The 12,449-nt window shown below is 37.9% G+C and overlaps 1 protein-coding gene across 10 annotated transcripts in view; it reads right to left on the minus strand.

Annotated features, from left to right (window-relative positions):
* Positions 1-12,449, minus strand: part of unc13a (unc-13 homolog A (C. elegans)) — a 51,075-nt gene that overhangs the window by 3,077 nt on the left and 35,549 nt on the right. For 3 of the 10 annotated variants that reach the window (XM_032571073.1, XM_032571072.1, XM_032571080.1), the window contains 8 exons: positions 11,134-11,139; positions 8,533-8,562; positions 6,479-6,535; positions 6,261-6,341; positions 5,889-6,036; positions 4,499-4,555; positions 1,010-1,102; positions 142-301 (listed from right to left, as the gene is read on the minus strand). In XM_032571073.1, coding sequence (XP_032426964.1) covers positions 142-301; positions 1,010-1,102; positions 4,499-4,555; positions 5,889-6,036; positions 6,261-6,341; positions 6,479-6,535; positions 8,533-8,562; positions 11,134-11,139 — 632 coding nt within the window. The remainder of the gene's footprint in view (positions 1-141; positions 302-1,009; positions 1,103-4,498; positions 4,556-5,888; positions 6,037-6,260; positions 6,342-6,478; positions 6,536-8,532; positions 8,563-11,133; positions 11,140-12,449) is intronic. The other 7 variants (XM_032571082.1, XM_032571076.1, XM_032571081.1 and 4 more) reach the window with 5 other exon arrangements.

The raw sequence follows: 12,449 nt of genomic DNA on the forward strand, positions 1-12,449 counted from the left end.
TAGTTAAAACAATACAAATGAACTAAAAAAAAAAAACTATTTAAATTCACTATTATATGATATCACTTATTACTCTTGTCCATATTTTTTACAGACGATCTTAAACCTTCTGTAAGACTAGTGACATCACCACCAACTTACAAAGTGAAGGTTTCATTGTATTTGGGAGCCCAGCTGTTGTTCTTCGACTTGGTGGCGTACTTCCTCTTCTTGTCGCTCAGGTGGGGGCCGATGATGTAGACCTCCACGAACGGGCGGAATATTCCCTGCGTCTGCCACCTCAGGTCGTTGGCAGCCACCACTGAGGCAGAGAGGAGACAAAAAAGAGGGAAAGTGAAAGGGAAGGCGTGGGTGATGATGAGAAAGAGGCTCATGCAGAAAAAAAACAACACACAAAAAAAACGTGTGACACTGTGGAGTCGTGAGAAGCAGAGAGTGAACAGGAAAATCCTGGTGCTTTCTTGCTGCCTAGATGCAGCATCTTGCTCAGAGAGTGAAAGTAGAGGAAGAGAATAATTTCAAAATTATTCATACCCCATGAACTTTGACACTTTGCCATTTACTCTGATACCCTTATATAAAATCCAGTGCAATTAAATATACGTAAATATATACAGTAAATCAGTTATTGCACAACTGCAAATCCACCAACACATGACCATCCACTGAAATGCATAGATGATGATGGAATGAGCCAAATAGAGAAAAAACAAACGTGCTTTAGACTTGCACTTTAATTGCAACAAAAACAACATGCTAAATACTAATGCATAACATATTTTTATATTTTTACTTAGAAAATCATCTTGGTGCACCACAGAACATCCAAATACTAAAACACTTTGAGGTATGTGGTTGCAGTGTGAGCAGCAGTTCCAGAGGTGTGGCTATATTTTGCATGTTCATATTTTTATTTGACAGCTCTATTTTACGTTTGTCCCATGGCAAGCTTTTGAAAAAGTAGTTTCACTTTTATTTTGTCTGTGAGTGTGAAAAAAAAAATCTTTACCTTTCACTGTGACTTTATGTTCGCCGGTGTTTGGATGAGTGAAAACCTCCACATGGATGGACACTTCGCCCACAGCGTCGTCCACTCCGGTGCCTGACATAAAAAAATGGAGAAACGAAAAACTATTAAGACTTTGCATAAGAAAAAAAAACACCTCGTATCACTAGCCAAATATTAGCAGATGCCACAGGGCTCTCATGACCATTTTCTCTTCGTAGGCTGGATTGAAAAACAAAAATTTGCAGATCGTTTCCCTTGTAGTTTTATACAACATAGATAATGTAACAGCAGGAAATAAAATAGAGTACAAGGATCCGATTAAGAACATGTCGTGGTCTTCAAGTGGAGAATTAGCCATTGCCGCTATGAGTGGGCAAAGGTGTTTGATAAAAGCAGGACTGCTTTTTTTTATTTGTGCTTTTATTTGAGCAGAAATACAACCAGTTATGGAGGCGTAGAAATTTTTCTTGCAGCTCTGAAGCCACAATACAAAAGAGCTTAAAGATGAAGCCTTGACTCAAGGCAACAGCTTTTACATACAGTAAGTAGCTGAACTGTGCAAATGTAAAACATTGGATAAAGATGTAGTCTTTTGATGCAAAGAAGAACAGGCTAGAGAGAGATGAGCTGAGCTTGTGGCATCATATTCAAAAAGACTTGAGGCTGTAATTGCTGCCAAAAGTGGATCAACAACATATTATGCAAAGGCTGTGATTTCTTGGTTTCCTATTTTTAATAAATTTGTAAAACACTCAACATTTTCCCCCATTGTCATAATGGGAGTCTAATCTAGTACAATTTGTAACAATGCTGTAACTTAGCAAAATGTAGGAAAGTGAAACGTGATGAGTACTTTCCAGATACACTGTACAATTTTGAATTGTACGCAGTCATAGTTATAGATACACAGTATCTGTATAGATGCAGGGTGGTTAGTAAGAGGCAGAGAAGAAGAAATGGGATATGTTGCAGAGGGTCAGTTGATAGTGTGCAATATGTCCTGATAAAGATCAAGTCAGCTCATGCTCAGACGGATCTATACAGGTGCACACACCATATACTGCCTTCACCCAATCATGGTGAAGGCAGGTTGTCATGGTTTATGTTTCTTGTATAGCTAATAGTACTCTTAGCTTTATTTGTAATTTTGTCATGAACTTCCACCAGCACCAGATTCAAGAGTCTTTAGTGACAGATGGACACTCATGGGCATGCATGTCATTTGACCTTTAAGGATACATTTAAACAGTTCTTTTTCCAGGGTAGAAAGATTGGAATACAGTGATTTTAAAAACAAGACCGTTGTGCACAAATATGCTATTTTTACACAACCTCATTTATAATCAATAAAAGTCCCTTATCAGTTTACTGATAAACTATAACTACATGGTTTTTACAGTCAACAAGCTTGTTGCTTAATACTGACTAGATTTTTGATCAGTCTTCTTAAATAGTAGAGCTCATTTAAATTGGTTGGTATGTTTTGTTTTTTTGTGTGTGCTGCAAGTGGTTTACATTCACATACACCTCCAGAAGGATACAGTGACAGATGGACATTCATTTTTAATGTTTTAATTAGTGTCTTCGCTCAACAACTAGAAGCGTGTGTGTGTGTGTGTGTGTGTTTTAACCAGTCGCCCACTAAACAAGGTGTCTGTGGGAGTTAGACGGCAGAGTGTTCCTGGCATGCATCTCTCTGCGGCTCTCTGGGGAGCATTATGGGATTGTGGTGGTTGATCTGCCAACAGGACCAAAGAGAGCAGCAGTCATCCATCTGGCGCTGTCTATTCTGAGGGGGACGTTCACGGAAGATGAGAAAGAAACTTTGCTGGCAAATAAGAAGAAAAATGCTCCAAGAAGCTGAACTATTTTCCTCTTCAGGAAAAACAGCAGAAAAAAAAATATTGCATCTTCCCATGACTCTTCACTTATTTCAGTAGGGGATAAAGTAAACTTATACTTGCAGTGTGTAGACAATCAGCACCATTATTGTTGCATATTTATTTGTCCCACAGATTTCTTTTTTTACACTTAAGTAGTTGTGCAGAACTGAATCTGGCATTTAAGCAGTGTGGTAAAAGGTAGTTTAACTATTCTATTAGAAAAGTTAAAATCTATATCACTGAAAATAGGGACATTTTAAGATTAGGCAATCTGTGTTTATCTTTCAGAAGTTGTCAAAAATTAATTTTATTGCATTTTCTTTTCATGTAAAGAAAGTTCAGGGCTCGAATCCCAGCCTAACGTCTTTCTGCATGGAGTTTAAATACTCTCCCCATGTTCTCCCTTGGTACTCTAGCTTCCTACCATAGTTCAAAGTCATAACTATTAGATTAATTGATCTCTAAATTATGCTCAGTTATAAATTTGTGTGCATTGTTGCCTGCACTGTGATGTACTGGCGACCTGTACAGGGGGTACACACTTGCCCAATGACTGCTGGACAGACACCCTGTGACCTTGCAAGGATAAGCAATTATGAACAAAGAATGGATTTTCTTCTCCCTGGTATTTTTTCCAGAAGAAAACACTCAAAATGTGACAGGCTTTTGCTGGAGCTCTGGCCATTTCACACTTAGCTGAGTGCCTGAAATACAGCATCTCATGATCATCAAGGCATTAAAGAGGATGGACGCAAATGCTCACTGAATGCATCCAGCTTCACGCATGCTCTGTACAAGTGTGCAAATCTGCTGAATGCAGAAGAGTCACAGGTTTTTATGCTAAACTAAACTGACAGAATTTGAATCAGCTGACCCAGGGGAATATTTTTGATTTGCTCAGTTTGCATCATGCAGATGAGTCGAGGTCTCTTTGTGTTTGTTTGTGTTTGATGATAGAGCAGACAAGGGCAGGGAGCCCTTCCAGACAAAATGAGCCGGCAGCCATCATCTTCTTAACAAGAACCTTATTCATCCTTATTTGTCGGTTTTCATTTCCAGCACAAAGAAAGGGGCAGTTCTGCAGAACAAAGGGGATTTCCTCTGTGGTTTTCATCATTAACAAGCATTACTTTGTACTTCTACACCTTAAGGGAAGGAATAGTCACATTGCTCATTCATTCACACACACAGACCCATTTGGCACTCTGGCCTTTCTTGATAATTTCATGCTACATCAGAATTGCTCCACAGTTTAATGCATTTCCATCATGTTTTTCCTGATGTCTGTCCATCATGCTTCAGTGTCTGCTCATACATACTGTCAGTGGCGTATGTATTCACTGCAGTACATACAGACATCAGCGTTCATGTTACATGCATGAATGCATAAGAATCCTACTGGTGTGGCGGGAGAAGTAAAGAGTGTATTATTCATTTTGTGCATTGCATTTCTCTGCTGGGATGAGTTTGAGCAGGCAGGAGTTGTAAGGGTTCTGGATGCATATGAGGGGTTGAGGGGGGTTGGAGGTGAAGGGAGTTGGGCTTTGATCTGGAAACTTTCTGATGGTCTCAGATGTCTCAGGGCCTGAGCCTGAGAGCCACATACCCTTTTCTGGGTAAACATCCTCACTAGTGGTGAATCTCACCCCCTTCCCGCCGAACACTGGCCCACAGACGGGGCAGGAGGAGGAGAAAGGAGAAAGACGCAGAAATAAGAGGTTTGCAGGGGTTCAAGTTCAGAATCACAGTGTTGTAAAAACAGACCAACATGTATCAGCATTTTCATTAAAATAGGAAAAACTGTTATTTCTATTTATTAACACAGATGTTTTCCTTTTAAGAAGCATTGTGCAGATGGTTTTAAACACAGGCGAATCTATAAAATCTTCTTTAGCATTTTGCAGAGTTAAAGTTGAATAACTCATCCACTGAAGTGGCATCCCTCTGAGCGGTGCTCAGTGTGTCAGCTTGAGAGCTAACACAGAGACAACGGCTGCTACTTAGCTTATCTGATGGTGTGACAGAGACTGAGCAACAAAACTACAGTGAGTAAGAGATCAGAAATGGTGGATATTATGGATATATATATATTTTTCCCCACAGCAGATAACTGGTACATATGTTCAAAATATTTTTTCAGAGTTTCCTGTTCGGCTAGGAAGAAGCTTAGCATGAGAAAATAATACTTGTCTACACAGTTTTGTTCTGCAATCTCTAAGACACAGATTTCCCAGACAGCATACCTGGGTGGGTCCCATATTGGATAAATGTGAACAACAATATGGGAACCACATGGTTTTGTTCATGGTTTCCATGGTAGCCTTACCTGGGTTTGCCCAGATAGAAAGCCTATTTGGGCAAACCCATGAGAAGCAGCTTAGAACCACAAACGTTTTATTGGAATTTGATGTGACAGGCTAACACAACGAAATACATATTTTTAAATGAAAAGAAAATGATATATTGTTTTGGAAATTTATTTTCAGAGCTAAGATGTGGAAGGCATGACCTACATTCACATTCAGTTGCGGTGACAGCGGCACATCTTTTCGGGTATGCTAATTTTATCTTTACACACATTTTGACTAAAACGTAAATCTTTGCATAAGAGTTTAAGCTCCATAAAACTAGATAGACATAGTTTGTGAAGAGCAATACTCAAATCTTGTTGGATTTAGGTCTGAACTTTGAGCTATTGAAACAAACTCATTGGCCGTTTAGTAAGTTTAGGTGGACAACCTTGTAGGTTTTCAGTTATGCCATACTTTTCCATTTTCAGAAAATGATTGTACTTTTTTTTAAAAAGTATAAACCATATATTATTTTACTTTACACTTCACAATTATGTCCACATAAAATCCAAGTGAAATACACTGATGTTTGTGGTTGTAAAATGACAAAATGTGAAAAGATTAAAGACGTGTCAGTGGTACAATAAATTAGATTTATAACGTCCAAATAGAAACACTTAGAGGTAGAAAAAAACTTTAGTTTACCTTGGGCATTTTGCGACTGGACAAAGGTCTTAATGAGTTTGTCAGTGGCCTGAGTGTAGAGGGACAGGGCATAGTGGAGAGACTGCAGGTCAGGACTTTTTTCCAGGAAAGTTTTCTTCAGACCCACACCACCAGCATGGAAGTATTGCTATTATGCAGAAAGATAAACCACAAAACAGATTAATTATACTTTAATTAAATTTTACGTAACAAAAATAAACTATTTGTAGGTCTCATTTCTAATTTACTGACGTAAATTAGAAAGAAACGGATTTCTAATACAGCTTTTCTTGTACCTTGTGCCTTGAAAGAATGTAGCTTAGGATGAAAATATCCTATCTACAGTAAGGTAACAGAAAGCATAAGGATTACCTTGATGGTGTCCAGAGCCAGCTCGATGACAGCACACTGCTTGGGTGATAGTGCTTTGGCCTCTTCACGCACCATGTGCTCCTAAATAGTACAATTGCAATGAAATGATGCAAAAAATGACAAATCTCTAGTCATTATCTAATCGTGATATTTAATAACAGATTAAATCTTTTAGCTGAAGCAGTGGCGCCAAACTCCAGAGTATAAAATTAATGTACCTTCAGTTTAGACAGCTGTCCGAGCTCCTTGGCAGCGTTGAAGATGAGCTGAGTGCCCTGAAAGAGACGGAGGAAGAGGAAGAGGAGGTAGAAAGGTCGATAAGTAAAGTAAGACTTGTTTAGTATTATAAGAAAACAGGACTATAGGGCTTAGTGTCACACAGAGGACAGCTACGTTTCTGACACATACGCATCTAAAGTATAAACATTCACTCTAAGCAGCTTTACTCATGTCATGGTAGTTTCCTTCAAGTGCTCCTATAACACTTATCTGTGTTTTATTCATACCACAACATTACACTCTGCTGCACACGCAAACACACACACACACAGACACACAGTACAAAGGGAAAGAGGCTCAGCTCAAAGGAGGGGGAGGAAAGAAGAACAAACATGATCTCACACAAACACACACTGTTACAGAGCAGCTGTGCAGTTACACTGTGGTGAAAGCAAAGAAAATCCTCCAGCTAATGCAGTACTCTGGTAAGAGGATCTGGTAAGTGCTGCAAACAGCACCTTCTAATCAATGTTTCTTTAAGCCTTAAAAGTTTGATATTGGGGTGAACCAAACTGGTGTTAAGTGGCTTGTGAATCATTGAAAACGGAGAAAAGTATAGGCTGCTGAGAAATTTTGCAATAAAAACAAAGTGCTTTATTTTGTCTCTGACATTCCCAAGTGGACCAGCACCAGTCTGTATGATAGTTTAGAGAAATCCATTTTTCTGCTGTATTGTCAAATAATTGAACAGAGGCGTCTCATGTGCAGCTACTGGTAAAACAAAGATTTATTTGCCTTTGTGTTTCACTAAGCTTTTCGTAATTCATTGTGATGCTATTTTTGACTGAAAAAAGGCAGACGCTTACAAACACTCATCACTGGCATGAAAGTCATATTAATTTAGGGCTTTTAAAGATATTATAGATTTCTTTATAGCATTCACTCACAGACTTCATGGACTAATAGCACTGCACATAATTTCAATGAATCTTCAAAACAAGAAGTCAGTGTACAAGTTTCTATTCAGCTACTTGAAAAAATAAGTATATACTGCTATTTGTTTTCAGGTTTCAATTATTTTCCCACTGATTTGCAGTAAAGTTGAAGAATTTGTATTCACTCCTTTATTATTCCATCAAATTTGCATCTGCTACTATGACTGATGGTGATTATATTGCTGTGAGTATATCAAACATTCTTCTTGTCATTTTGGCCAAATAGCTCAATAAAAATGTCCTCTAAAAAGCATTTGGCTTGTCCAGTTGATTAGTTGATCTGCAGAGTTTATTTTGCACCGCATTCTTCTTTTTCTTTATTGGCACTCTCTAAAGCAAGGGTTATTATTAAACAAGTTTTATTTGTGGACAGAGACGCTGATATTCTATTAGCATCCAGGTTACGACAGGCCTGAGCCAAAGTGCTTGCTTTGTTGTTTTTGAAGAACCTAACAAATTTCCTTTCCTCCACACAAAAACTACTTTAGGACAGAATGTTGCATGCTAACATTAAGCTGTTAGAAAATTACACCATTTCCAAACTTAATGAAGATTCAGGGAGTATAACTTAAAATCAGGTCCCTTCCAGCACACTAAATCGATTTAAAGTAACGCTACTAATTTGATCAAAGAATGGTCAAATATACAACCCTAATGCTGCCAGAAGATTGGTGATAACTACTGAAAGCATCTAGTTTTTTTTGCAATTTGACAAGGCAATTTGCAATTTGTTTCAGCCCATATTTAAATTTTGACCTTAAGTAGACCTGGAAAAATTCACACCCTGAGATTGTTAGAATAACCACATGAATAAGTTTAGAAAAGCCTCAAAATTAATATGCCTTAAAGTCACTCATACAGTAGTTTGTGACTTACAATGGGAGTGTACAGTCAAACTATACGTTGCTTAAAAAAAAGACCAAATTGTGTACAAGTAGAAAAACAAAATCTATATTTCTACTGCTTTGTTGGACTGGAGAGCTGAGAGACAGAGACACAGAGAAAGGACATAAAGGAGAGAGACAAGACACATTGATCTGAAGGAGTTTAGTCCTTACATCACTGTGAGAAGCACTCTTCAGCCTCCCCTGGAAAGAGAGTAGTGGTTAATACTCGGAGCAATGGCCAGTCCCTGCTGCTGCCTTACTTTACTCTCGTTTGCTACATGGGATGTGTGCTACATTGCTTAGCAAAATGCTCAAAGGACACTCATCACAACCAGAGATGTTGTCTTTTTCAGTTAGCGACACTTTGCTCTCTAAAGCAACACCATAATTTGTGCTTTTAGATTTGACTCTTGGCCAAGAAGAACAGTAATACAACAAGAATAGCAAGATTCATACAAATATGCAAGTACAACCTTTGAACTCCATACTTCATAGTACAAAAAAGTACCAAGGAGCACCCAGAAGCGAAATGGATTGTGTTAATAACATAAGAAGATATCTAAAAGTAACTAATTTTTTATATGTTGAAAGACTAAGTAACTTGATTTAGTGTATGTCTGACAGAGAATAAGTAATTTAGCAAAAGCCTCTACAGTATACTTGACTCGAACCAAATAAATCTTACAAATTTATGTTTTTATAACATACAGTACAGACCAAAAGTTTGGACACAACTGTGTGTCCAAACCTTTGGTCTGTACTGTACCTGGTGACATGGGTATTTAAAACCAATCATTGCAATACTGAGAAATTCAAGTACATCACCAATCATTGCATTTTTGAGAAATTCAAGTACAGCAAATAAATAAAAACTAAGGGACAAACCTTTTATAATGGATAAGATTTAAAGCATAAACTGAAATTTCAGGTGTGGAATAAATTAAAAGATCGCTACATTTACTGTCACCAAAAGTGGCACACAGGAAAATCACATGGGGTGAATTTGATTAGCATATTGTTACTTATTATCTTGAAGGGGTTTGCCCCATTGAAACCTCATTTAATTTGGTGTGATCCTGACTGTTGAGGTGAGCGCAAATCCCAGGGTAAAATGAAAAGATTTGTCTGAGAACTTCATTAAGAATGCCATAGTAGCTTAAGAGATTGGTAAGGGAATTAAGAAAACACAAACTAATTTCAAATCAGCAATTTCACTATCTAGAAAATAGTCTACAAGTGAAGGACTGTCTCAGCTTGACAAATTCCCCCAGAAAGACGAAAAGATGCTTAAAAAAACCCAGGAGCCCTAAAATGTGGTTAAGAGGTGGATTTTTTATTTGAAAGAACTGAAATTTTTAAGGTGTGGCAAAAGTTTTTTTTGCACAACTACAGTGAAGAACTGCTTGTGATGTTATTTGTACTTTTGATTGAATAAGGTACTGCATGGTGCTGCAGCTTGTATCTTGTAGCAAGATTGTCCTAGATTTGATTCCCAACCAGAACCTTTCTGAAAGAAGTTTGCATGTACTACCTGTGCATGACTGGGTTCTTCCCTCGTTTTGTGATTGTTACAATGTATTGCTGTATATTTGAGAGTTATTTTAATTGTTAGGGCAGCACAATAGTAAAAAACCTAGAGATGGCAGCAATATGAGTAAATATTGTAGGTTTTCCTAATCTACATCAGCATCTACGTTGTTATCGGCCGACGTTAGTAATTTTTTAACATGTTGGTATCAGTCCGATAAGTAAAACTAGGCTGATATAATGTTGGTTTCCATAGTGTTGATATTTGTGTTTCTGGAGGGGAAAGTGTTGGCTATGTGGGATGCAACATAGGATTATGGGGCTGTTTAAATAAATCAGAAAAACAGTGTAGGCAGTGTGGTCGCTTTTACTTAGTATCAAAAGTGTAGGACAATATATATTATCTATATAAAATTTGCTAATATCGATTATCAGCCATAACAGCAGCATCCATATTGGCTGAAATTTTCATATTGGTGATTACTTCCTGGAGGAATCAAGTGAAGGTGAAAACCAAAAGAAATAGGACATTAAGTCAGCCCATAGTTTTGAACTATACGGACAGTAATTTCTTTTAGGAAATAACATTTTGCATGTCAGTACTGTATACAGCACCATGTTGTTACAACAGAACATGAAACTAAACCAGGACAGACCAACATGACAGGTCTGCAGAGACATACAGTGGAGTACAGTGTTGTACAGCAAACCGAGAGAAAACTGAAGTGTTGAAATAGATCAGATGCAAGCAACAAACCCACAGTAACGGATAGGAGGGCAGGGCAGTTTAAACGGGTAAAAGAGATAGAGGACAAAGGAAAAAGGGGCAGGTGATGGGGTCAAGACTCCCGATACCAAGAAACCGAGAGATCAGGGTCATCCCACTGAAGTCCCAGTAACAGGACACATTGGATGAGAAGAAACAAGGCAAGACCAGGCAGAAAAGAGAAGTACCACTTCCTGTTTGAGGAAGAAAAGAAAGCAGAGAAGGGGGTACTGATAGATGAAGATTACTGCGGGAGAGTGGCACCTATGAGACGTATTCAGGAATGCACCATGCTTCTGTCCTCTCAAACAAGAGACAGAGCTAAGGGAAAGGTAAGAGACAGAGCAGATTGGAGCAGAGAAATTGTGAGGAGGGAGTAATGGAGCTACGCAAAAACGGGAGGAACGGGTGGCAGCCACATAAAGCAGATATTCAACCACTGTGACAGACAGACAGACACGCAGGAGTGCTGTACTTACAATCATCTGTGGAGGGAGAGCGGAGCAGGATGTAATAATAACCACAACAACAATCAGAAAGAAGGGTCAGTCAAGCTGCAAAGAGCCCCACATCAAGCAAAAACACATGTTTGGGCTCCAAGGCTGAAGGTTTGTGGACTGTCTAACACCTGCATGGAGTCTGAGCTGAGTGCAGGTGAAAACTGATGAGTTAGCCAAAATAATTCTCTTTTTTACAGCAAAATCTGTCTCTCAGTAAATGTGATGATTTAATAGATTTTATAGATTTAGCCTTTCTTTTTTCCTTTCAGTTGATTAATCGGGAAACCTACAGAACAAAAGTATTCATACTCCCTGAACTTTTTCATGCTTTGTCACACTACCACCGTAAATTCAGCAGAATTTATTGGGACTTTTTGTGATAGGAATACGACATAATTGTTAAAGGACATGTTGTTTTAAAAAATTTCCACAAATTAAAGCCCAGAAAGAGTGGCATATACTGTATTTTTCAACAATGGCTTTTCCTTGTCATTCTTCCAGATTTATGGAGTACACGAGAAAAAGCAGTCAGGTCTCCCACCTGAGCTGTTGATCTCTGCAGTCCCTCCAGAGTTGGCATGCACTTCTTGGCTTCTCTGAATATTTTTTTGTCAGTTTACAAGAACGGACAAATTTTTGTTACTTTTCAGTTGCACTATCTTCTTTGTAATTGTGGGACGATGGATTGAGCAGAACTCTGACGGACACCCAAAGTTTGAGATACCATTTTTAATCTAATCCTGCTTTAAACATTCATCACAACTAAATTTGTTTATTTTGTTGTTCTTAATCGTTATTCATGTAATAATTTTCACTAACAAACCTCTGAGAACTTTGCAAAGCTGCTGTGTTCATACTGGAATAAAATTACACACAAGTGGACTTTATTTCCTAATTTGGCAACTTCCAGAACAAAGAGTTTCTGAATAAATAAAAAAATATATATATTTTCCTTCCACTTCTTAATTATGCCCTACTTTATATTGGTCTAACACATAAAATCCCAACAAAATAATGTCAGATAGTTGTAATGAAAAAATAATTTCAGGGCGTATGAAAATATTCATAAAGCACAGTATGTGCTTGTAATACAACCGACGTCTGCAATGCCATGTATCATAACTAAATATAGTAACTTTATTTTCAGTGATATGAGGCTCTTTAGATAAAAAACCCAACATAAACAACATATATAAATATATATATATAAAACAAAGCAAAATAAGAAGGAAAAAAGAGGCTGCTTTCCATAATGTAACAGTCTTTTTGGAAGTGGGCCAGATCCTTAGGGCAAA

The sequence above is a fragment of the Xiphophorus hellerii genome, chromosome 9, assembly GCF_003331165.1.
Source record: "Xiphophorus hellerii strain 12219 chromosome 9, Xiphophorus_hellerii-4.1, whole genome shotgun sequence".
Taxonomy (NCBI): domain Eukaryota; kingdom Metazoa; phylum Chordata; class Actinopteri; order Cyprinodontiformes; family Poeciliidae; genus Xiphophorus; species Xiphophorus hellerii.